The sequence below is a fragment of the Panulirus ornatus genome, chromosome 8 (genome assembly GCF_036320965.1).
Source record: "Panulirus ornatus isolate Po-2019 chromosome 8, ASM3632096v1, whole genome shotgun sequence".
NCBI classification, from domain to species: Eukaryota; Metazoa; Arthropoda; class Malacostraca; order Decapoda; family Palinuridae; genus Panulirus; species Panulirus ornatus.
In genome coordinates this window covers 26,869,734-26,897,257 of record NC_092231.1, presented here as the reverse complement: position 1 = coordinate 26,897,257, position 27,524 = coordinate 26,869,734, and the positions used below count along the sequence as shown (strand labels likewise).

General features: G+C 37.6%; 1 protein-coding gene across 18 annotated transcripts in view; it reads right to left on the bottom strand.

Annotated features, from left to right (window-relative positions):
- Positions 1–27,524, bottom strand: part of LOC139749872 (CUGBP Elav-like family member 4) — a 1,199,110-nt gene that overhangs the window by 10,838 nt on the left and 1,160,748 nt on the right. For 16 of the 18 annotated variants that reach the window (XM_071664229.1, XM_071664228.1, XM_071664238.1 and 13 more), the window contains 3 exons: positions 19,487–19,570; positions 1,304–1,462; positions 532–685 (listed from right to left, as the gene is read on the bottom strand). In XM_071664229.1, the coding sequence (XP_071520330.1) occupies positions 558–685; positions 1,304–1,462; positions 19,487–19,570 (371 nt within the window). In that variant the 3' untranslated portion in view covers positions 532–557. The remainder of the gene's footprint in view (positions 1–531; positions 686–1,303; positions 1,463–19,486; positions 19,571–27,524) is intronic. The other 2 variants (XM_071664237.1, XM_071664247.1) reach the window with 1 other exon arrangement.

Genomic DNA, 27,524 nt, shown 5'->3' with positions numbered 1-27,524 from the left:
GGGGCCATTTAAGGAAGAACTGGCTGTTGGTCACTATCATAAATAAAAGAAAATCTATTATAGCCAAATATTAGTGCAAAAATATATTGACATATAAAGAACAGTGGCAAGTGTCATGCTAGTGAACTGGTTTATTTGAATACTCATTCAAAAGTGGAGATAAAATTTCATCACAATACATGCTCTCACGATCACATACTAAACAGCTGACTCGGCCAAACCTGGGTAATGTATATAACTGTTGATATGACATTATGTCTTAGAGGCATAAAAATTAGTTTATCAGCCTACACTAACAACTTTCATTACCAAACCTTGAAGATGAGAAGCCTCTTTTATTTTAAGGTATTAGAAACTTAAGGATCCTTCCCCAAATTATTTACATTTATGACCAGCTTAAGGACCATTTGAAAGATTCTTGCACACCACACTTTCAGAACCACTGCCTTGAAAGAGATAATAGTAACACCAGCACTGTAATGAAAATTAAGCTGACAAATCTTTCTCAACACTCAGTAAAATTCTTCATACCTGGTCTCCCCTACAGAGTGCGGCCGTTAGTAAGGTCTATTGGCATCCTTGGGTCGCTTGAGCTGAACCTTTAGGCGCTTCATGCCAATTTGGAAGCCATTCATCGCCTGGATAGCAGCCTGAGCTGAGGCAGGGTTGTCAAAGCTCACAAAACCTGCAAATACAAAGCACTTATGTCATTCACAGGTCAGAGCAAGAAAACTTTATAGAAAATGAAAAAATAAACACCCAACATTTACATAACAGAGTTTCCTATTTCTTCACTTCTCAAGCTTTTGTTCCTTTGTTCACAGTGCCTTACTGTTTTTGTCACCTTTCTTTCTAGTCCTACAACCCCTAATCTAAAGATGACACTAAACCAATTTCAATGAATGTCCCACCGGTAATCACCTTAAAATAACCACAAAAATTTCAAACAAACTTAATTTTCAGCATCAGCTAAAAAATGAATGTTATAGGACACTATTATTACCAATTTGGCTACAATGGCTGAGAGAATATGTTAAGTTTTGAATCATAAAACTACGTACCAATGAATATTTATGGAAATGTGTACACTTACACATAGGATAAAATAAATGGATACTGTCACATGCTCAATTGTATACAATATCAGCAAAAAAAATGTGTACAAATTATACATAAACATCTAAAAGAAGCATAAGAAAAAGGTACCTTTACCTGCATTTAAGCCCCTTTCCTACTCAATATATTAAAGTGAATTGTATACAGTATTCAGTTTTAAAAGAGATGATACAAATGAAGGTCTCACCGAAGCACTTGCTCTGGTTGGTGGCTCTGTCAATGAACACCTTAGAAGAGATCACATTTCCAAAAGGGAGGAACATCTGCATCAGTTCAGCATCACCAAATTCCTGTGGCAGGTGGTAGATGAAGAGGTTGCAGCCCTCAGGTCCCGAGATGGAACAGCCTGCCAAGGTGAGCAGAGCAAATTAAATTTCCTTTTGCAAAGAGCTATTTCACAGAAAGAACAGAACAGCCTAAGAATTAGATTAAAAAGATAGGCCAGCTATAGAAAGATACAAGAATTAAAATATTTACTAGTGAAGGAAGAACATTTGACAGGCAACCTCTATAGGATGTACTGATAATCCAGCTGTCTCTAAATGGACACAGGAGTAATTCTTTTACTCTTCAAATTATTAAGAAAATCTATTGATATTTTTCTCAAATATGTATTTAATTCTGATACATTGTTAGCTCATTAATCAGGTAATCATTTGTGATAGAGGATGTTGCGCATATTACATCTTGTTAATGGACATTTTATGAGTACCATCCAGGATACACTGTTCATAGGGACAGGTTACATAACTGTAACACTGAAAGAACAATATATGAATTATAGCAGGGGATTGGACTATAGATCCACTGAAGTTTGTTGTGTGCACTGTGACTGTCTGTGAGATTATTACAATTTTCTAGTAAATCAAAACAGTTGATAGGTTGATGCATTTATTCAATTATAAGAACTGTGATCAGAATCTGGGTGCTGGAATCTTTTTAAGCAGATAAAGTGGGGAAAAAGTTCCATAACTGATGTGAAGAGCAATTTACATACTGCTGAGTGAAACTTCTTGAGTTGTACAGTAAATGAAACATACTTAGGAGTTTCACTGAAATAAACAAAAATGTGCTATGAACTTAAATTTGAAGCATTAATTTTGAATTGGTTTATAAATCAGTGCGATCATGGCAAATCTAACATATAACCCTCCATTCATAAAGTATGCTGTGAGGTAAGCAAAAGATGCCTGAATGAAAAAAAGCATCTGAGCCTTTCACTGGAGCCAAGATATTTGTAGCTTTTTTTTCCAGCTGAGGTGAATACAAGTAAGTAATTTTTTTCTATTCACTGTGACTGTGGTATGTATATATAGCCATTAATGCTTGTAGTCATGTTATCACACTCTGCTTGCTGGAGGTTACACCAAGGGTGAAAAGTCACCTTTAGCAAGGTAGCACTGTACTGTTATCTGTTGGTGAAACAGTGCAGTCTCATAAAAAAATTCTACTTCAAAGAAATCCATCTTATTCATAGAAAGTATAGCTCAGCCTTGAAGCTGCAGGAGCCCCAAGAGAACGGGGCCCTGGGGCTACATAATTATAGTATCTTGATAATTGATAATAACATTAAAAATAATACTGTACTAATAATAATAATCATAGAAATAATTTTTTTCATACTTGATCACCTTCTGCATGAGAGAGGTAGCACCAGGAGTAGACAAAGAAAAGCCACACTCACTCACATCTGATCTCTTGTTGTCATGTGTCATGCACTGAAACCACAACTCCCCATCCACAACCAGGCCCCACAGATTTTCAATGGTTCATCCTAGCATGCTGATCCCTGTTTACTACATCATTCCAATTCACCCTATCCCATGCATGCCTCTCACCCTCCTACATGTTCAGGTCCTGTTCACTCAGAATCTTTTTCATTCCAACCTTCCATCTACAATATGTCTCTCCTTACTCCTTGTTCCCTCCACTTCTGACACATATATCCTCTTTATCAACCTCTCCTCACTCATTCTCTCCACATGTCCAAACCATTTCAGCAGGCCTTCTTCAGCTTTCTCAACCACACTTTTTATCACCTTACCTCTCTTGATCAACCAGCCTAATATCACATATTGTTCTCAAACATTTAATTTCCAATGCTTTCACCCTCCCTTGCACATCCTCATCCATGCTGCACATCCTTATAACATTGTTGGGATTACCATACCTTGAAACATGCCCATTTTTGCCCTCTCAGATAATGACTTCTCTTTCCACACACTCCACAATGCTACCGGAACCTTCACCTCCTCACTCACCCAAGACTCACTTCTGTTTCCATGGTTTTATTTGCAGCCATGTCCGCTTCCAGGTAACGCTTCCCTGCCTCTAATTTTTCTTCATTCAAACTCACACCCCAACTGACCTGTCCCTCTACCTCACTAAACGTAATAACCTTACTTTGATTCACATCTATTCTCAACTTTTTCCTTTCACACACTCACAAAAGTCATTCACCAACTTCTGCAATTTCTCACTTGAATCTGTCACTGGTGCTGTGTCATTGGCAAAAACAACTGACTCACTTCCCAGCCCCCTCATCCCATACAGACTGCATACTTGCCACTTTCTCCAAGACTCTTGTATTTACCGTTCTCACCATCCCATTCATAAACAAATGAAACAGCCATGGTGACAAAACACAACCATGTTGCATACCAAACTTCACTTAGAACCACTCACTCTCCTTTCTTCATATTCATACAAATGCCTTACACCCCTGATATAAGCCTTTCACTGCCGCTAGCAGTTTTCCTCCCACACCAAAGATTCTTAACTTCTTCCACAAAGAATCTCTATCAATTCGAGCATATGCTTTTTCACATCCAAAAGTGCCGCATACAAATCCTTGTTTCTGTATTTCCTCACACACATTCTTTAAAGCAAACATCTGATCTACACATCCTTTACCACTTCTGAAACCATGATGGTTCTTCCCAATCTTATGCAGGTCAAGAGAAAGGTGCAGCAGTTGAAAAAGAGGACAAGAACTGGAATGAGTGAGTATCAGTAAACTTTAGGGAGAATAAGATGTTTTGGAAAGAGGTAAATGATGTGAAAGAGACAAGGGAAGAAACGGGGGCATTAGTGAAGGGTGCAAAAGGGGAAATGATAAACAGTGATGGAGGGAGTGTTTTGAAGGACTGTTAAATGTTTCATGATAGAGTGACAGATGTAAGGTGTTTGGATTTGGTTGGTATATGAAGGGAGAGAGTCAGGAAGGGTGGTTTGGTGAAGAGAAAAAAGGTGGTAAAACCCTTCTGTAAGATGAGATGTGACAAGGCAGTGGAAGGGATGGTATTGCTGTTGAACCTATTAAAAAAGAGGGTAACTGTGCAGTTGATTGGTTGGTAAGAATTTCCAACATATGTATGGTTAATGCTGAGGTGGCTACAAAGGCATAAGTTTGTTGAGTATACCTGGTAAGTTGTATGGAAGGGTACTGACAGAGAAGGAGAAGGCATGTACAGAGCATCAGCCTGGGGAGGATCAGCATGGTTTCAAAAGTAGGAGAGGATATATGGATCAGGTATTTGCTTTATAGAATGAGTGTGGGAAATACCTAGAGAAACAGATGGATTTGTATGTGGCATTTTTGGATGAGGATAAAGCACATGATAGGGTCTCACTGACAGATGCTTTGTGGAAAGTCTTAAGAATATACGGTGTGTTAGGAAAGCTGCTACAAGCAAGGGAGATGTGGTTGGAAAGTTGCTACAAGCAATGGGAAGTTTTTATCAAGGGTGTAAGGCTCATGTACAAGTAGGAACATAGGAAACTAAATGGTTCCAAGTTAAGCCTAGTCTGAGGCAGGGGTGTGTGATGTCACTATGGGTGTTCAGTTTGTTTATGAATGGGGTGGTGAAGAGGTAAATGCAAAAATTTTGGAGATTAGGGCAAGTAAGTATCCAGTCTGTGAAGGATGAAATAGCCTGTGAAGTGAGTCAGTTATTTGCTAATAATACAGAAATGTATGCATATTCAAGTGAGAAACTGTAGAAGCTGGAGACTGGTTGAAAACGAAATGTTTGAGGACAATATGTAATGTGGGGTGGTCTGTTTAAGTAATGAAAGGGTAAAACAGAAGTGTTACAATAAAAAAGAGTGTGGTTGAGAGAGCAGGAGAGGGTGTGCTGAAATGGTTTGGATTATGTGGAGAGAATAAGTGAAAAAAAGGTTGACAAAGATGATATATGTGTCAGAAGCGAAAGAAACAAGGAGAATGGGGTGACCAAGATGGAGATGAAAGAATGAAGTGAAAAAAATTTTGAGTGATCAGGGCCTGAATATGCAGAAGGGTGAAGAGCATACATGGGAGAAAGTAAACAGGAATTATGTGATATACAAGGATCTATGTGCTGTCAGTGGACTGAACCAGGGTATGTGAAGCAACTGAAGTAAACCATGGAAAGGTCTGTGGGGCCTTACTGTGGATAGGGAGCTATGGTTTCAGTGCATTCCACATGACAGCTAGAGAATGGATGTATGCAGATGAAGCCTTTCTTTGTGGGTTCCTGGCGAAAGATTGCTAATGCAGAAATGGCGATCAAGTATAAACAAATAATAATGATGATAATGATAATAATGATAATGATAATAATAATAATAATAATAATAATAATAATAATAATAATAATAATGATGATGATAATATAATAATAATAAAGGGCAAATGAGAGTTGGGGTGAGAGAGTATCATTAAATTTTAGGGAGAATAAAAAGATGTTCTGGAAGGAGGTAAATAAAGTGCGTAAGACAAGGGAGCAAATGGGAACTTCGGTGAAGGGCACAAGTGGGGAGGTGATAACAAGTAGTGGTGATGTGAGAAGGAGATGGAGTGAGTATTTTGAAGGTTTGTTGAATGTGTTTGATGATAGAGTGGCAGATATAGGGTGTTTTGGTCGAGGTGGTGTGCAAAGTGAGAGGGTTAGGGAAAATGATTTGGTAAACAGAGAAGAGGTAGTGAAAGCTTTGCGGAAGATGAAAGCCGGCAAGGCAGCGGGTTTGGATGGTATTGCAGTGGAATTTATTAAAAAAGGGGGTGACTGTATTGTTGACTGGTTGGTAAGGTTATTCAATGTATGTATGACTCATGGTGAGGTGCCTGAGGATTGGCGGAATGCGTGCATAGTGCCATTGTACAAAGGCAAAGGGGATAAGAGTGAGTGCTCAAATTACAGAGGTATAAGTTTGTTGAGTATTCCTGGTAAATTATATGGGAGGGTACTGATTGAGAGGGTGAAGGCATGTACAGAGCATCAGATTGGGGAAGAGCAGTGTGGTTTCAGAAGTGGTAGAGGATGTGTGGATCAGGTGTTTGCTTTGAAGAATGTATGTGAGAAATACTTAGAAAAGCAAATGGATTTGTATGTAGCATTTATGGATCTGGAGAAGGCATATGATAGAGTTGATAGAGATGCTCTGTGGAAGGTATTAAGAATATATGGTGTGGGAGGAAAGTTGTTAGAAGCAGTGAAAAGTTTTTATCGAGGATGTAAGGCATGTGTACGTGTAGGAAGAGAGGAAAGTGATTGGTTCTCAGTGAATGTAGGTTTGCGGCAGGGGTGTGTGATGTCTCCATGGTTGTTTAATTTGTTTATGGATGGGGTTGTTAGGGAGGTAAATGCAAGAGTTTTGGAAAGAGGGGCAAGTATGAAGTCTGTTGGGGATGAGAGAGCTTGGGAAGTGAGTCAGTTGTTGTTCGCTGATGATACAGCGCTGGTGGCTGATTCATGTGAGAAACTGCAGAAGCTGGTGACTGAGTTTGGAAAAGTGTGTGGAAGAAGAAAGTTAAGAGTAAATGTGAATAAGAGCAAGGTTATTAGGTACAGTAGGGTTGAGGGTCAAGTCAATTGGGAGGTGAGTTTGAATGGAGAAAAACTGGAGGAAGTGAAGTGTTTTAGATATCTGGGAGTGGATCTGGCAGCGGATGGAACCATGGAAGCGGAGGTGGATCATAGGGTGGGGGAGGGGGCGAAAATCCTGGGGGCCTTGAAGAATGTGTGGAAGTCGAGAACATTATCTCGGAAAGCAAAAATGGGTATGTTTGAAGGAATGGTGGTTCCAATAATGTTGTATGGTTGCGAGGCGTGGGCTATGGATAGAGTTGTGCGCAGGAGGATGGATGTGCTGGAAATGAGATGTTTGAGGACAATGTGTGGTGTGAGGTGGTTTGATCGAGTGAGTAACGTAAGGGTAAGAGAGATGTGTGGAAATAAAAAGAGCGTGGTTGAGAGAGCAGAAGAGGGTGTTTTGAAGTGGTTTGGGCACATGGAGAGGATGAGTGAGGAAAGATTGACCAAGAGGATATATGTGTCGGAGGTGGAGGGAACAAGGAGAAGAGGGAGACCAAATTGGAGGTGGAAAGATGGAGTGAAAAAGATTTTGTGTGATCGGGGCCTGAACATGCAGGAGGGTGAAAGGAGGGCAAGGAATAGAGTGAATTGGAGCGATGTGGTATACCGGGGTTGACGTGCTGTCAGTGGATTGAAGCAGGGCATGTGAAGCATCTGGGGTAAACCATGGAAAGCTGTGTAGGTATGTATATTTGCGTGTGTGGACGTATGTATATACATGTGTATGGGGGGGGCGGGGTTGGGCCATTTCTTTCGTCTGTTTCCTTGCGCTACCTCGCAAACGCGGGAGACAGCGACAAAGTATAATAATAATAAAAAAATAAATAATAATAATCTTTCTTTCACACTATTTGCCATTTCCCGCGATAGCGAGGTAGCGTTAAGAACAGAGGACTGGGCCTTTAAGGGAATATCCTCACCTGGCCCCTTCTCTGTTCCTTCTTTTGGAGAAAAAAAAAAAAAAAAAAAAAAAAAAAAAAAAAATAATAATAATAATAATAACAGTATGTTACTAGACTCCACCTGCTTGAGGTTACTCCATAGGTGAAAATCCACCTTTAGCATAGCACTACTGTCCAGAACAGCCCTAAAGCTGTAGGAACCCCTGGAGAAGGGGTTTTATTATAATAATAATAATAATGATAATAATAATAATAATAATAATAATAATAATAATAATAATAATATAACAATAACAAGAAGAATCTCTATTGTCCCAATGTGCCTGATGGGCTATAGATGAGAATGTATGGAAAAGGGTGAATATATTGGAAATCAAATATATGAGGGTAATATGTAGTCAAAGGAAGGATGATCAAATAAGAAATGATCAGGTAAGAGAGAAGTGTGGCAATAAGATGAGTATAGTTAGGAGCGTTAAAGTGGGTGTGCTGAAATGGTTCAAACATATAGTGAGAAAGAGTGAAGAGGATGACAAAGAAGGTATGTGTTAGAAGTAGAGAGATGTGGAGGAGAAGGGGGAGACTGAATACAAGATGGATGGACCAAATAAAAGTATTTTGAGTGCTTGGGGCCTGAACATGCAGAAGGATGAAAGGTATGCATGGGATAAAAGTATGCATGAGATAAAGTAAATTGGAGGACTTTGGTATACAGGGAGCAACATGTTGTCAATGGTCTGAACCAATACATATGAGGAGCTGGAGGGGGCACCATCACCACCACAGAAAGGTCTGTGGGGCCTGATTCCATTTCATTACACATGACAGCCAGAGAATGGGTGTGAGAAAACATGGCCTTTTCTTTGTTAGTTTCTGGCACTATCTTGCTAAAACAAGAAACAGTCAACCAAAATGAAAGAAGAAAATAAAAATAATTATAATAATGCTTGTAGTGCCATCTCATTCATTGGTTCCAAACAGCCTAAATTTTTTTTCATTCACTTGTTATTATATGTCGAGATGTCAAAGAAGCCTATATGAGAGTTGCATCCTTGTATTATGTATCAATTTCTGAAGCTATGCCACTCGTACAAAATCATTTATTTCAATGATGGAAATACTTGTTGAAGATATTTGCTTGTGACAAAAACCTTCCAAAATTATCACACATCTCACTATGAGTGTCGGAAAATACTCAAGTACCTCATATATCTGGCAGAAGAGCACCATAAATTACAGGGTTCACATCACATGTAATCAAGGTGTTCTTTCTTTCTTTCACACATGTTTGTATATTTCTGCATCAGTGAAGTAGCATCAGGAACAGAAAAAGGAAAGGCCTCATTTGCTTACATCAATTCTCTAGCTGACATGTGTAATACACCAGAACCATTGCCTCTTATCCACAAAAGACCCCAATGACCCTTCCATGGATTCCCTAAGCCACTACATATGCCTTGCTTCAGTCCATTTACAGCACATCTCCTTCTGCATACTACGTCGCTTAAACTAACTATCTCATGCATACCTTTCACCCTCCCACATGTTCAGGCCCTAAAAACTCACAATCTTATATACTCTATCCTTCCATCTCCAATTCAGTCTCTCCTTTCTCCTTTGTTCCAGCCATTTCTAACACATATATCCTCTTTGTCAACCTCTCATTGCACATTAATTTCATATGTCCAGACCAGTTCAGCACACCCTCTTCAGTTCTCTTGAGCATACACTTCAGATTACCACACCTCTCTCTCACCCCATCAATTCTTTCTTGATCAATCCTCCTCACACCACAAAGTTTCAAATATCTAATTTCCAACAAAATCACCTACTTCCATCTTTTTCTTTCATACTATTCGCCATTTCCCGCATTAGCGAGGTAGCATTAAGAACAGAGGACTGGGCCTTTGAGGGAATATCCTCACCTGGCCCCCTTCTCTGTTCCTTCTTTTGAAAAATTAAAAAAAAAAAAAAAATGAGAGGGGAGGATTTCCAGCCTCCCACTCCCTTCCCTTTTAGTCGTCTTCTACGACACACAGGGAATATGTGGGAAGCACTCTTTCTCCGCTATCCCCTGGGATATACTTCCATATATTCTCATATATATCCCATAAAACACACCCATATTCCTTCTTCCAGATTATGACTACTCTTTCCACACATTTCTCAATACTCCAGAACCTCTGACCCCTTACCCACTCTTTGACTTACTTCAGCTTCCACAGTTCCATTTGCTGTCTTCTCCACTCCTATGTATCTGAATCACTTCACTTTCTCCAAGTTTTCTCCATTCAAACTAACACCCTAACAAATCAGTTTAATTGCAATGCTAAACCTAATAATCTTGCTTTTATTCACATTTACTCTTAACTTTCTCCTATCAAACACTTTCCTACACTCAGACACCAAATTCTACCACGTCACCAGCAAACAATAACTGACTCATCTCTCAGGCACCCCCTCCTCCCAAAGTCTTTTAAAGAAAACTGTTTTCTGAGTCATCTCTCAAGCACCCCCTCCTCCTAACATTTTTTTTCAGAAAACTGTTTTTGGGTTAAGCGTCAATGTAAACCTACAGAGATATTTTTCAAGAATGTTTCAGACTAACCCACACACAGGATATAAGCTGCAAAAGGGTTAATACATCCCTTCAAAATGAATATTATAATTAGATGAATTGGAGCCTATTTCTTTCCATAAAAGTGGATTACAGACGCTGTCAAAGACCTAACAATCAATGAGAAACCACTTATGTGAAGAGCCATTTCTTGTGGAGTCTGGTTGCACTTTATAAAAAGCATTCGCAATTTCCTTTCTTTACATTCAAAGAATATTTTAAGGTGCCAAGATATATGTTTTAGGTTTCATGTCTTAATATTCTGAGAATACAAAAGGTCTTCAACTTACGAACGTCCAACTTACAAACACCTGCACTTATGAAAGAGTTCTAAAAACGATTTCTAATTCCTTATCCAACATACAATCAATTACTCATGAACTGTTTAAGTATTCAATGTGAATCTTTTTCAATGTGAATCTTTTTCATTAAATATTGCTTCATATGATATTTTGTTGATTATACTTCAGACTACAATATCACTTGCAGGTATAGGTATTTACTCTAAGCTTATGCATTTCTTTATGTTTTTTGACTCACAAACAATTCAACTTATGAACAGAGTCAGGAACATAACCCATTTGTAAGTTGGGGACTCCCAGTACTGTCTTTCATTGCAGACCACATGGAATCACTTGATAGCTGCATTCTTTGTATCCTCAGCACTTGAACAAAAAAAATCTCATCTGAAAAGCCCTCACTGGTTACTGTGTGCAGATCAAATGAAAGGAAAGTGCAGAGATGTCATGATAAAACATACATGGAAATTAACTGTTCTTAGTAAAAGGATAAAAAGAAAGCCAACTGAGAATGAGAAGGAGGATATGTTCCTTTACAAAATAGTTCAGTAATTAGATGTGAAGTTCAGAAAAAGAAAGTACAATCATGCTGGCTGAGATGCTTCTGAAGGATGAAGTTTTCTGGGAAGAGCATTTACTACTGCTGTACAAAAGGGATTTGGGGCAGGATACAACAGAATATCCCAATCAAGGCCATCTCATTAATGCTGTAGTGAGTCAGTTGTTCTGTTAATGATAAAGCACTGGCAAATTACAGTCAAAAATTGCTTAAGTTGGTGAGTGAGTTTGAAAGAGTGTGACAGGAGGAAGTTGAGAGTTAATGTGAATAGAATTAACGTTATTAGGTTTGATTGGGTTGAGGAACAGGTTCGTTGGGGTGTGAATTTGAATGGAGAAAAATTGAAGAAGTGTAATTCTTTAGATAACTGGGAGTGGACATGGCAGTGAATGGAACCATGGAAGCAGATGGGGTAAAGGATTTTGGAATAATGAAGTATGTGTGGAATGATAGAGCGTTATTTGGAAGGGCAAAAATGGGTATGTTTGAAGGTATAGTTGTCCTAACAATATCATATGGATGCAAGGCAAGGTCATATAGATAAGGCTGTGCTGAGATGATGTAATGTGTTGGAAATGAAATGTCTGAGGAAAATACGTGGTGTGAGGTAGTTTAATCAAGTAAGTAATGAAAGGGCAAGAAAGGTGTGGTAATAAAAAGAATATGGTCGATATAGGTGAGAGAGCTGAAGGGGGTGTGCTGAATGCTTTGGACGTAATGGAGAGAATAAGTGAGGAAAGATTAACGAAAAGGATAAAATTGTCAGAAGTGGAGGGATCAGGAAGAATGGAGAGACCAAACTGGAGATGGAAAGATGGTGTGAAAATGATTTTGAGTGATTAGGGCCAGAATTTGTAGGGACTTGAGAAGCATGAATTGGAAAAATGTGGTATACAGGGGTCAACTTGCTGCCAACAGACTATCCAAAGCATGTGAAGCATCCAGGGTACAGCATGGAAAGATCTGTAGGGCCTAGTTGTGGACAGCTAGATCATGGAAGTGAGGGGAAGTGGCCTTTCTTCTTCTGTTCCTAGCGCTACCTCACTAATGAGGGAAACAGCGATCAAGTATGAAATATTGATAACAATAATAACAATAAAAAAATGTATACTCTAGCCTAAGCCAGGTATCCAATTTGTCAACCAACCCCTTAGGGATGTTGGACAGCTGGATTAACTGAGAAGCAAGTGTTGCACCCCAGGATTTGAACCTATATGCTTGACTTCAGGTGGTGCTTGGATGCATCATAGTCAGCAATGCTAAGTGCTACACCAAGGAGATCTATAGCTAGGTAGCAATGTGATGGTTGTAAAATGAAAGATGCAAAACTGATCATTATAATCATGTAAATGCCTTCTGTGCTGTAGTATAACATATAGACAATTACAGACTATGTGAAAAACAAAAACGATATTGTCTTGCCTCCTTGTGGTCTAGAAAAAAAGGGAAGAGACAGAATACCATATAAATCTTAATGGAACTGAAGACAAGATCTTCAGTAATGCAATGGCTCAATTTCTCATAAAGTACAGAGAGAGAAAGAAAGAACAACTATCCAATGACAGATATAAAAACATAAAACAATTGTGGCACTAATTTCATTTCTCTATCTAAATCATCCCTTTCCAGTACACTCTAAACCCAAAAATCAAAATTTCAGAAGTTCATATGGCTCAAGATTCCCTACAATATCAGATCCACAGCATATTACTCTAATACCAACAGAAAAGCTGCAATATTACATAAACTAAACAAGGATGTTTCAGCACACAAACTTGCTGAACAGCATGGTGTTGAAAACATGACTATATTATATCATGAGGAAACCTGAAAAGAACTTGAAATTCTGTACTGACAGTAAAATAAACAAGGGCAAGGTCAAGCATATATCACTGCACAAAGCAAGGTTACCAGAACTTGAAGTGGTATAAGAGTGTTTCAAGCAACACAGAAGTGAAGAGGTGTCCATTTCTGGCTTCCTCTTGCTTGCAAAGCCCAGATATTATCACCACTCAAAAGAAAATAATTTGAAATAATTTCAGGAATAAGCACACTGCTTGGTCCTAACGTGTCTAGTCTTTTAACCTTTAACTGTATTACGTATGTATATGTTCTCTTGGCACAATGAAGAATGAATCTGCTTTACTTGATTCTTCATAAAAAAGATGAAATTAATGTGCTTAATACCTTAATGATTGAGCCCTGTTCATATATTACCCATAATACTGAAGTAATTAGTAATTTCAAAATCCTTAGGTTATTCCATGTGGTTCTGTATGATCTTTAAAAATTCTGATATGAAATACTCAGCACAGGATTAAGTGCTTGTTATCCATTCAATATTACAAACACCATACATATCAAGAACTCATTTCAACCAAGCAGAAATTTTTCTAATCTGATTCCGGGTTTGGATAAACAGATCTTTTTACTTACTGGAAATCATGTATCGAGGTTTTAATAATTTTTTGATGTTTACTGTTATCCATCTGTAACTAGTTATCAAAAGCAAGTATTTTTGAATCTAAGCCTGGATAAAGATCTTTTCTTTACATGCTCAAAGACTTTTATCATGTTTCTAATTGATCCTTCTCATGGTTCTTGTGTTATCATCTATTCCTGTTATCAACTTCCTGCACTGAAACCGTATCATTCATCTACAACTATAAGTTTTTTCTTTCAATAACCTGACAGCTGTCAATGCTTAACAGTCTTTGTCCTTAATTAATGCATTGACTATAATAAAGATTTCTGAAACATCTAACCTTTGTCATCCTCTGCTCTTTAAGTCTTACTTCATGCACAGAAAATTTCTACTAAAGCATAATCAATTCCTTTCTACAGTAACAATACTTTCAATCATTTTCTTCCCTCACATATGTAAATATATCTATCAGAGTCTGGAATTCATCCTTATATATTCAAAGGAATTAGGTAATTATGATACAATATAGTATATGACAATTATCAACACTGCTCCCCAAATGAGAACTTATGTTCATAAGTCTGTAAACAAATTTACCTACATATATACAAACAGCTATTGAACAGGCACACACTCCTACTTCAACTGGTCTCATGCTACATCTATTTAATTTTCTTGTCATCCATATAAATGCTTATTTATCACTATGTTAGTCTTCTAATGACAGAAGTAACTGTCTCAAAATTCCTTTGCAGCATACATTCTGTAAGCTTTCTAACTCTTACACATCTGTGAAATTTCTATAGAAAAAAAAATGTGTCACTCACTTTTCCACATGAGCAAACAATAAACAAATAAAATGCAGCTGATATACTGAAACTGGAAGTACAAGGGGAAAATAGGTAGGAAAATATATGGAGGAACGAGAGCAGATATACTCTTTGAGAAAAATACACATATATGGAAGAATGGGAGATGTACCATGACAGGCATTTGATAAAGTTTTGGTATGGGCTATCCTCTTGTGCAGCAGGATATGATACACTGAACACAGAAAGATACATCTTAATGAAAATTATAGTTTTTCATATGGGACACACAAAATGGTTAATAACAAAAAATGAAAGAAATGCTGGTAGAGCTATGATAAAATGTAGACAAATCAACTCTCTCAGGTTTTTCATATGCACTTTGCTATGATCAAATTTTGTTTTCATATGCTTCTTGTGTAGGAAGTAATGCATGTAATTTTGATAATGGCTTTCCTGCATACATGTGATTTTCATACAAGTCATTCACCTCGCAAGGGTCAATCATAGCACGACCTATGTCTGGTCTTAGGTCAATGCAAACTCGTTTTGGTACAATGACAGCTGATTTGACATTAATGATAGATGTTCTTATGTCAATCAGAGCTGATTCTTAGTCAATCAAAGTTGGTCTTATTTCAACCATGCCTGTCTGTAGTCAACCAAAGCTAGTCTTATGTCAATGACAGCTGGGCTTTTAGGTAAATGACACCATCTGTAACTGATGTAAGACCAGCTATGACTGACCTAGGAGCAGGTGCGAAAGGCCTAAAACCATCTGTAATTGTAAGCATGTCTGAAGCTGGCTCATGAATCTGAACAACACCTTGTACCCTGAGTGGGAGAGTTATCCAGCCCAGTACCCTGATAGAGTTACTTCTTGAGGTTATCCTGTACCAGTCTTCATGACACTTATGCTAATAGCAGTCATCTGAATGAGGTAAATATGGGGTGAAGCTCAAATTTCTTCATAAATTTCTTCATTTCAGTTTAGAAACTCACACTTTTGCAGTGATAAATTATTGTTCAAAAGAATTCCAATAATTTGCATTTATGCTATCATATCTATAATCTCCAAGAGGCTTGTTTTCGAAAAATGCAGTGTGGCTGTGTGAGCAAGACTAATTGTATCTCCTATGTAAAAGGCTGACACCACATGGCAGAAATACTTGTGTGTAATGTCACTAATAACTCAGTGGAATTAAAAGATGTCACTAGGCAGATTATGTTTCTAAAAATGTCTGCAAAGACTGTTCACTGCTTAGTAATCATTTTGTATAAATCATAGCAAATATCTGAAAATCTTGATTGTGGTGGTGGGACTTCTTTCTTTCTTCAGGTTTCTATTGACTAATAGTACTGTACTTGTGCCTCTTGCTATATATTATCATTATTTTCTCACTAGACTCTATGTTAAGCAAGAGAAAAACTTGCATAATCACAAGCTTAGTAGCAAGTATGATGTAATCATTAACAAAAGAGATTACCTTCTCAATATCAAAACATGCCAACCAGCAAATCTAAGGGCTTATGGTTAAGACATACTATGCACTCCTTTCTGATATTTCTTTGTCATCTGAAAGTAAGGCCAATTGGAATATCAAAATGCTGCCAAGTTTTTTTGTCATTTATTTTCTAATTCAGTAAAGGAAGATTGTTTTTTCTTAAATTATTCTGCATTCATCAAAAACACTTCTCTCTTTTAACATGAACCTCCAATGAATTAACTATATATTTGTTCAGTTTTCAATTTCATAGTATTCTTTTATGTTATTCTTGATTTCAAGAGCAGCAAAAATCTAAACTCTGACATCTCTTTTGTGGCAAGATAAAATGCTAATTCACTGTTCTTTTTAAAAATCATCACATGAGGAGGATTCATCACTTAATTGTTTATGTGATCTCATCACTTCAGAATATGACAAGCAAATTCCAGTAAAACTTCCTCCTGTACAATGTGTGAGGAACGATAAACATAAATAATAATTAGATACCTATCTATATCACAAAGGTTCTCAATAGATGACAACATGTAGTGAGTTCTTACATCTGATAAAATTCTATCTTTCATTATGAATGTTGCATAATGGTTACCAAATATAAACAATATTTTCATAACATGGCATTCAATTACATTGTCCCATCTATTCCTCTGTAAATACTGTACATTCATTGGATTATCCAAATGGCTGTAATGGTGTCCATACTGAAGGAATTTTTGCAAGTTTTATACATTACACATAAATAAACCTTTTATGTCAGCACTTCATTTTACTAATATTTTCTTTAACTTTAGATTACAATAAAGATCTGTTTTGTATGATTATCAAAGGCTTTAATTCATGATAGTGATCACAGAGGCCACATAATTAGAGGTATGATTCACTAGAGACAAATTTTCTTCTTTAAGTTAAAAAGCCCCACTCACAGGCAGAAGTTCTTAACAAGGCCAGGCTTTAAGAGCAAAAAGATAAGAATGATTTAGAAGTTTAGAAAAGTTGGAAAATCTTCTTTAAACAAAAAGGTAAAGTTGGAGAATCTACTTTTAAAAAAAAAGGTAAGACATCATTGTTAGGAAAACACTGGTTAATAACAAGAATGATGGTCATAGAAAGCAAAAATGAAGAGAATAAGTATATGGTGCATGTACAGATATGGAAAGGTAGGCCTGGTGGCTTCATTGGAATGACACAAGCAATCCTGACATGGAAGGTGAATGACATATTCAGTTACTTCTTCAACAAAGCTCCTAAGTCTGGTTGATGGTACTTTCTCAGTTTACCTTCCAAAAGAGAATGTAGGGACATTTTGTTTTTGGCAAAGCTAATTTCATGAAATGCTTTTTAAGCTGCAAATCACTCACAAATCTGAATGCTGGCAATGTGAAATGTTATTCCCACTGATCTTTTTGATATCAATTACAACTTTCAAAGTCATTTCCATCATATCTTTTGTATAGCACTATGACAGATTTTCCCTCAGTTTTTATATCCAAGACTACCGGTTTTCACTATAAAAGAGAGCAAACTGGTTTCTAACTGCTTCTAACTATTCATTGCACTGAATCATATTACTGCTCCTGTTCTACATCAGTTGTCTTACTTCATTAAACTGATTTGAATCTCCAACTTTTTTGCAGTGCTTTGTTTTTACTTCATTCTTCTTCTAATCTTAGTGGTTGGTTGTCTCCTTTCCTAGTACTAGTACTCCTGTTTTTCATTATCAAGGTTATATTCACTGACGAAACCTAATGAGTTTCTAAGATACTGTATTCCCATTTTAATTACTCACTGTTCGCTGTCAAAATCTTTCACACTACATTGCTTTAAATTACAGTGAAAGTGTCATACTGATACAGCATGACTTGTACAACCTAAGTGTCCATATGACTGGGAGAACAAAACATATCAATTTCATTGTTATCATTTTTTTTTGACAGTCATGATGTTTTATAATTTTCTCTTATATTCTCTCACACCAACTGGTCATCAAATTTTGACAAACTTGTGGGTTAAAAATCTTACTATTATTTTCTGAAACCACATACCGACAGAGAAATGTTTTTGTAAACACATAACCATCCTGGAATGATGAACACCAATTGTGCAGAATGTCAATCAGACAAAAATGATTTTTTATTTTGATTTTTCTTCTGAGTTTTACAGATCTTTTGTTACAGCACATATGTATTCTCATAATAATGAGAAATTCATAACGCTGATGAAATACATTAGTTCACATATAGCAAAGAGCAAAGATGAAGAAAGGGATTTTTTATGGGACTCCTACAAACAGTTTGTAAGGTACTGTATAAAGAAAAATTCTAAATTATATACATAAAACTCATAGTATCAAACATAAACTTGGCATTGATGGAAATACAAAGAACAGAGTATCATACATAAACCTAGCATTGATGTAAATACAAAGAAAAGTTTCACTTATGTTGATAGAATATCTTATTTTTGCTGACAATCATACGGCTTTCTATGCCACATGAGAAATCATTAATATATACAAGAATAATATGGAAAGTGGGAACTAAAGAAACACACACACACACACATACACACACACACTCATACACACACATACACACAATAAAAGAAGACTTTTCGAAACAAAAAATATAAAAAAAAACCTAATTAATCAATCAGTGCCTAAAATTGAGCATAGAAATACACCAAGAGTCTTTACAGAGATAAATGACTGTGTTTCTACCTTCCAAACATGCAGGATCATGCTTCAAAGAAACAAACAAGCAGAAACATGGTACATGTTCCATTACATTCAAGAGAAACTATCTATCATTAACAAATATATTAAAAATCTATTACTTTTATTATTTATGTATTAGAGAGGCATTTAATGCTATTCCTAGTTGCATAATTAAAAAACCTATTCTGCCTTACTTGAAGGCAAAACTGGGTCAATGTGCATAGAACTAAACCTAATCTCAAGTGTCTTGGTGTGGCTACCTCATCTAACATCAACCTTACCATTCAGACTGCCTTATGTTTTGGACTAAAAATAAATGAATAAACAGCAAAAACAAATCTACACACATGAACATGGGACAAGGCACACACAGCGTCTCCAACATGCATGGGTCATGCGGGTGGGCAGATACATAGGCAGATATATCATGCACTGGCTCACTCAATGGGCAGGAAGAGGCACCATTTGAATAGTATATAATTACCATCTTCCCATTCCACAACCTTCACCCAATTCCCTCCAGGACCAATTCATAAGGTTATTGTGAGTGATTGCAAATCTTTAGTCCACCATTTAGTTAGTCAATGTATGTGTTACGCAATATATTCCTTTAACCAGAATTGTACAAGATAAGAATGAGATAAGGGCGTGGACCTGGGTGGCTGGACATGGGGTTGGCTTACCTTCAACCTTGTTGTGGGGCATGGGTGCCAGCTGGGGCGAGGGCGCCTGGGCGTACTGGCCGTACACGGGTGCAGGATACACGGCTGCAAGAGGGCGGGGTGGACACTGTCAGCCACACACACACACGCACACATACACACACACATACACACACACAAACACACACGGATACAGACAGATACATGCTATCTCTACATCACCATCACTACTGCACCAGCACTACTCTACCCTCAACCACTAAATTCTTCATAGCTAACAATACATCAAAGCCTCAAACAATTTCATCTAACTGGACACCACTACTCCCATTTTTCTTTGAAATACTGTACTACCATGGGTCACTTTAAAATGTTACATCTATTTTAAATAATACAATGAATCAACTAAACATAAATTACCGCTTGAATTAACATGTAGCCCTGGCCACATAAATGTAACTCGATGCTGATTAAGCTTAAAGATTAAGACAGTAATTAAGTATTATTATAGCCTTATAATTAATCAATTATAATTTCCTATGTGTACATGAATTTTGAACTCTAAGCTAAAAAAAAATGCCTCTACTAAGTATGGCAACAAAAAACATTCATCACTGAAGAATTGAGCTCTACAGTAACAAAGTTATCTGATGGCTAAAAGTTTCATTCATTAAAAGTTTTTAAATTAAAAATTTGGATGGAGATTTCAATAAAAGAGTCAAGGAAGCATATTGATTTGTGGTATGCTTGCTTTCTGTAATTAGCATTATATCCAAGAATGTTGCATTATATGAAGTGAGAAACTTTCAGATGAAAATAGAAAAAATAAATACTTAAACAGATCAATATAGTTCTTAATCATAAGGAACACACAAAATCCCAACAGGTGATAAAAATAAAGAAACATTATTCCACATCACACCACATCAACAGCTCACTCTCTTATACAGATTTAATATACTGACATTTATTAATCGATAATGTAATGTTAAAAACTTAAGAACAGGACCACCAAATAGTGCAATTTAATCTTCCAGTTGCGACCACAGTGTAACAAAGACTATCTTCATGCAGGATTTTCAGTGTCCTAAAAATGGTTTTACATGCTTTCCTATTCATACCTTCATCTGTTTCATTGTATGAAGGAACAAATATGTGATCCTATATATATATATATATATATATATATATATATATATATATATATATATATATATATATATATACTATATATATCATAGGTATAGTACAAAATTTCTACTATTCATCACAAAAGTGTGAAAACCTCTCAGTGAAATGTTGATTCCACAAAATCATGAAAAAACCTCTAAAGCTGTCATTATATATATATATATATATATATATATATATATATATATATATATATATATATATATATATATATATATATATATCTTTTATTTTCTTTTTCATATATATTTGCCATTTCCCATATTAGTGAGGTAGCATCAAGAACAAATGACCAAGCCTCAGAGGAGAAAAAAATCCCAATTTGGCCTGTGTCTCTGTTTCTTCTTTTGGAAAAGTAAAACAGGAGGGGAGGATTTCCAGCCCTCCCTTCCACCCATTTTAGTCGCCTTCTACAACAAGCAATATTATGTGGGAAGTATTCTTTATCTTCTATCCCCAGGGATAATATATTCTATCATACTTGAAAGCTGATTCCCAGTTACATCGCAAGTGAAAAGTCAATTTTGGTGAGGCTGTACAGACTCATCAAAGAACTTCTAACACTAAAGGAGTATACTTTCCTTGCCAATGAAAACAGTGCAGCCATGGGCTACAGAAGCCTTAGAAAAAGGTCTTGGGAAACATCAAAACCCTTTCATAAAAACTGGTCTGGGGTAATCATTTATTGATTATGTGCTTGTTGACAAATTTCTGTTTGTATGTGTTTTGTCATTGTTATAATATGGTGGTGGGGATATCTATGAATAGAGGTTACTAAAGTGAGGTAGGGGAAAGCTGTCTCACACTCTCATAACCTACTCTCACTGAACAAATACAGAACTGACAGAGCATATACACAATGAAATATCCTGACAAAGCACCAAACAATCGATCTCCAAACTTAAATTCCAACCCATCAGACATAATCCAATAAGAAACCAAAATCCCTGGACAAACACAAGTCACACCCTCTCGCTTAAGCTCTGGACATCACCCATCACTAAAATACCATAAGGACAGTTTCAACATATCCTAAGACCCATCATGAATATAATGCAACTACATACAGAAGACACCAATCACTCAGTTGCCCTGCACTCTCTGCACACAGATAAACACACATCACAAAACTTTATGACCTGTGGTCCCAGCCAATGGAAAAGGCCACTTTTCTGAGTTCTGCAGGAGCCTCATAAGGACAGAAGGGACTCCTGGGACAGGGAATATTATATATATACAGTATACATACAGACATACATATATATGAATAGAATCATGAGGAAAATGAAACATGAAAGTTCCCAAGTGCACTTTCGTCAGGGGAGATACAAGAATGAGTTAGAAGACACGGAACAGCGAGTTGACATACAAGGAAGAGACATAGCTAAGACGCCATTGGTAAACAAGCATCACCGGATGGTGTTCAGGTTGGGTCTGGCATCATGCCTGTCATAAAATTTTCATTATGTGGACAGGAAAGGGAACTCTTAGGTTGGTCAGACTGAAAAAGATCTTTATGTTGGACTTAAGCGATATAAACATAGTATAAGAACAGGATAAGAACCAAATGCTTTTTCAATCATGTTAAAAATCATGACCATTGTAATGACTGGAGTAACAGTTACTCAGCTATTAACTGTAATTCTTACCATGAGAAATATCACTGAATCTTCTATTGTTGAATACACAAAAAATTGCAACATTACTATCAGTGAAGGTCTATACAAACTTGACAGCTTTGTCAAAGGCAAAATTTGTAACCAGTTCCTTTTCCTGTCCACATAATAAGAATATTACGACAGGCATGATGCCAGACCTGAATACCACTAACTTGAACGCCACCATCCAGTAACACTTGTTTACCAATGGCATCTTAGCTACATCTCTTCCCTGTATATCAAGTCTGATCTATATCTTCTATCTCATTCTTGTATCTCCCTTGACAATGTGATCATTACACGAAACTGCACTTGAGAACTTATCATGTTTCATTTTCCTTGGGGTTTTATTCATATACTAGATCACACGCACCACTGTGACCTTTCTTGTACATACAAGTGCTCCCATCTTATGATAGTTCGACTTACAATTTTTCGACTTTATGATGGTGCAATAGCAACACACATCCAACAGAAACCATACCTCAAATTTTGAATTTTGATCTTTTCCCGAGTTAGCAATAGGCAGTACGAAACTCACTCGTGACGCTGTGCGGTGGCAGCGAGTTACAGCTTCCAGTCAGCCGTGTGATCACAAGTGTAAATAACCATTATTCTACAGTGTACTATGTTGCCAGTGTTTTTTGATTTTGTGTTTTGTGCTTTTGCATCCCATCATGTTTACAAAATGCCCATCTGTGCCTCTTGCCTCTGGTGAGAAGAGGAAGGCATATACTCAGGATAAAATTGGACACAATTCCCCAACATAAAGTCATACTAAATGCACCAAGGAAGTTCACAACAAAGAAACACTTTCTTATGAAATAAGTTTTGTGTAAAAAGATTCTGTCCAACTATAGGCTGATGTAAGTCTTCTGAGAGTATTTATGGAAGGCTAGGCTAAGCTATTATGTTTGGTAGGTTAAATGTACAGTAATGAATGTATTTTCAACTTAAGACATTTTTAACTAATGAAGGGTTTATCGGAACATAACCCCATAATACGTCGAGGAGAATCGGTATATTACATACATATAAAGTGAAAGCTTTGCAGAAGATGAAGTCTGGCAAGGCAGCTGGTTTGAACAGTATTACAGTGGAATTCATTAAAAAAGGGGGTGACCGTGTTGATGATTGGTTGATAAGGATATTCAAGGTATGTATGGACCATGGTGAAGTGCCTGAGGATTAGCAGAATGCATGTATAGTGATATTGTACAAAGGCAAAGGAGATAAAGGTGAGTGTTCAAACTACTGAGGCATAAGTTTGTTGAGTATTTCTGGGAAATAAAATGGAAGGGTATTGACTGAGAGGGTGAAGGCATGTGCAAAGCATCAGATTGGGGAAGAGCAGTGTAGTTTCAGAAGTGGTAAAGGACGCATGGATCAGGTGTTTGATTGGAAGAATGTACGTGAGAAATACTTAGAAAAACAGATAGATTTGTATGTAGCATTTAAGGATCTGGAAAAGGTATCTGATAGGGTAGACAGAGATGCTTTGTGGAAGGGTTAAAGAGTATATGGTGTGGGAGGTAAAATGCTAGAAGCAAGGAAATATTTTCACCACACATGCACGGCATGTGTACGAGTAGGAAGAGAGGAGAGTGATTGGTTATTAGTGAATGTCGGTTTGTGGCAGGGGTGTGTTGTGTCCCCATGGGTGTTTTATTTGTTTATGGATGGGGTGGTTTGAGAGGTAAATGCAAGAGTTTTCGAGAGAGGGGCGAGTATGCAGTCTGGTGGGGATGAGAGGGCCAAGGAAGTAAGTCAGTTGTTGTTTGCCATTGATACAGCTCTAGTGGCTGATTCATGTGAGAAACTGCAGAAGTTGGTGACTGAGATTGGAAGAGTGTGTGAAAGGAGAAAGTTGAGAGTAAATGTGAATAAGAGCGAGAGTTGAGGAACAAGTTAACAGGGATGTAAGTTTGAAAGGAGAAAAATTGGAGGAACTGAAGTGATTAAGATATCTGGGAGTGGACTTAGCAGCAAACGGAACCATGGAAGCGAAAGTGAGTGGGGGAGGGGGCAAATGTTCTGGGAGTAATGAAATGAAGCTCAACAATAAAGGGGAAGAATGGTTTGGAAATGTCTTGGGAGTAAAGTCAAGGGGTGGTGTGAGGACAAGAGCTAAGGAAGGAGAAGCACTACTACTGAAGCAGGAGTTGTGGGAGTGTGTGATAAGAGTACAAGAAAGTAAATTCTATATTGTTGAGGGTAAAACTGAAAGTGGATGGCAAGAGATGGGTGATCACTGGTGCTTCTGCATTTGGTCATGAGAAGAAAGATCATGAAAGGCAAGTGTTTTGGGAGCAGTTGAGTGAGTGTGTCAGTAGTTTTGGTGCACGAGACAGGATATCAGTGATGGGTGATTTAAATGTGAAGATAAGTAACGTGGCAGTTCAGGGTTTAATCGGTGTTCATGGAGTATTCAGTGTTATGAATGGATATGGTGAAGAGCATGTGGAGTTGTGACTGGGGATACCTGGTTTACAAAGAGAGGAATAAACAAGGATGCGTATGTGAGTAGGAGAGATTGTCAACAGGCATTATTATATTACGTATTAGTTGATAGGCATGTAAATGAGAGACTTTATATGTAACAGTACTGAAAGGGGCAGCTGGTGGGATGTCTGAACACTTATCTTGTGGAGTCGAAGGTGAAGGTCTGTAGAGGTTTTCAAAAAAGAGGAAACAATGTCAGGGAGAAGAGAGTGGTGAGAGCAAATGAGCTTGGAAAGGAGATGTGTGAAAAAATTACTGGAGAGATTGAGTGTAGAATGGCAAAACATGAGAGCAAATGAAGTGAGGTGAAAGGGTAAGGAATGGGATGTATTTAAGGAAGCAGTGATGTCACATGCAATAGATACATGTGGCATATGAAAGGTGGAAGGTGGGCTGATGAAAAAGGGTAGTGAGGGGTGGGATGAAGAAATAAAGTTTCCAGTGAAAGAGAAAAGTGTGGCGTTTGGGTGGTACTTACAAGGAAAAAGTGAAATGACTGGGAGAGGTATAACAGAAAGCAGCAGGAAGTCAAGAGGAAGGTGCAGGGGTTGAAAAAGAGGGCAAATGAGAGTATCATTAAACTATAGGGAATATAAAAAGGTGTTATGGAAAGAGGTAGATAATGTGCAAAAGACAAGAGAACAAATGGAGACATCAGTGAAGCAAAAGGGAAAGTGAGAACAGGTAGTGGTGGAGTGTGGAGATGGAGCGAGTATTCTGAATGATTGTTAAATGTGTCTGATGACAGAGCAGCAGATGTAGGGTGTTTGGGTTGGGGTGGTATGCGAAATGAGAGATTAGGAAGAGTGGTTTGGTGAAAAGAAAAGAGATGGTGAAAACCTTGTGGAAGAAGAAATCCAGCAAAGTGGCGGGATTGGACGGCAATGGTATTGCAGTTGAATTTATCAAAAAAGGGGGTGACTGTTGTTGACTGGTAGGTATGGATACTCAGTGTATGTATGGATCATGGATGTGTACCTGAAGATTGGAGGAATGCATGCATAATGCCATTGTTTAAAGTTTGTTGAGTATACCTGGAAAATTATATGGGAAGGCAATGACTGAGAGGGTGAAGGCATGTCCAGAGCATCAGATTGGAGAGCTCTGTGGTTTCAGAAGTGGTAAAGGATGTGTGGATCAAGTGCTTGCTTTAAAGAATGTGTGTGAGAAATACTTAGAAAACAGATGGAGTTATAAGTGGCATATATGGATCTGCAGAAAGCACATAATGGGGTTCATAGAAGTGCTCTACAAAAGGTCTTATGAATATGTGGTGTGGGAAATAAGCTATGTGAAGCAGTGAGTAGATTTTATCAGGGGTGTAAGGCAACCAGTAAAGGTCAGTATGCAACATGGGTGTGTGATGTTATCATGACAGTTTAATTTGTTCATGGATGGGGTGATGATGGGCATAAATGCAAGAGTTTTGGAGAGAGGGGCAAGTATGCAGTCTGTTGGGGATGAGAGGGCCTAGAAAGTGAGTCAGTTGTTGTTTACTGATGATACAGCACTGGTAGCTGATTCGAATGAGACACTGCTGAAGTTGGTGACCGAGTTTGGATGAGTGTGTGAAAGGAGAAAGGTGCGAGTAAATGTGAATAAAAGCAAGGTTATTACGTTCACCAGGGTTTAAGGACAAATTAGTTGGGATGTAAGTCTGAATAGAGAAAAATTGGAGGAAGTGAAGTGTTTTAGATATCTGGGAGTGGACTTGGCAGCAAATAGAACAATGGAAGTGGAAGTGAGTCATAGGGGAGGGGAGGGGGTGAAGGTTTTGGGAGCAAAGAAGAATGTATGGAAAGAGAAAACGTTATCTCAGAGAGCAATAATGAGTATGTTTGAAAGAATACGAGTTCCAATGATATTATATAGTTGCAAGGCTTGGGCTATAGATATGGTTGACTGGAGGAGGGTGGGTGTATTGGAAATGAAATGTTTGAGGACAATATGTGGTGTGAGGTGGTTTGATCAAGTAAAGTAAGTAATGAAAGGGTTAGAGAGAAGTGTGGTAATAAAAAGAGTAGTTGAGACAGAAGAGGGTGTGTTGAAATGGTTTGGACATATGGAGAGAATGAGTGAAGAAGATTGACAAAGAGGATATATGTGTAAGAGGTGGAGGGAACATGGAGAAGCGGGAGACCAAATTGGAGGTGGAAGGATGGAGTGAAAAAGATTTTGAGTGATCTGGGCCTGAACATGCAGAAGGGTGAAAAGTGTGCACAAAAGAGTGAATTGGAACGATGTGGTATACTGGGGTCAATGTGCTGCCAATGGACTGAAGCAGGGCAACTGAAACATCTGAGGTAAACCATGGAAAGGTCTGTGGGGCCTGGATGTGGATAGGGAGCTGTGGTTTGGGTGCACTGCACATGACAGCTAGAGAATGAGTGTGAGCAGATATGGCCTTTCTTCATCTGTTTCCTGGTGCTAGCTCACTGATGCAGAGGGTGGTGTTGTTTCCTATGGGGTAGGGTGGTGCTGGAAATGGATAAAAGCGAGCATGTATGAATATGTACATGTTTATATATGTACATGTATGTGTATATGTACGTATTTATATATTTATACATATGTATATATGTATGTATACATACGTGTGTCTGTGTATGTATATATGTGTGTAGATGAGTGGATGGGTCTTTCTTCAACTGTTTCCTGGCACTTCCTTGCTCAACTTGGAAAATGATGATCAAGTGTAATAAATAAAT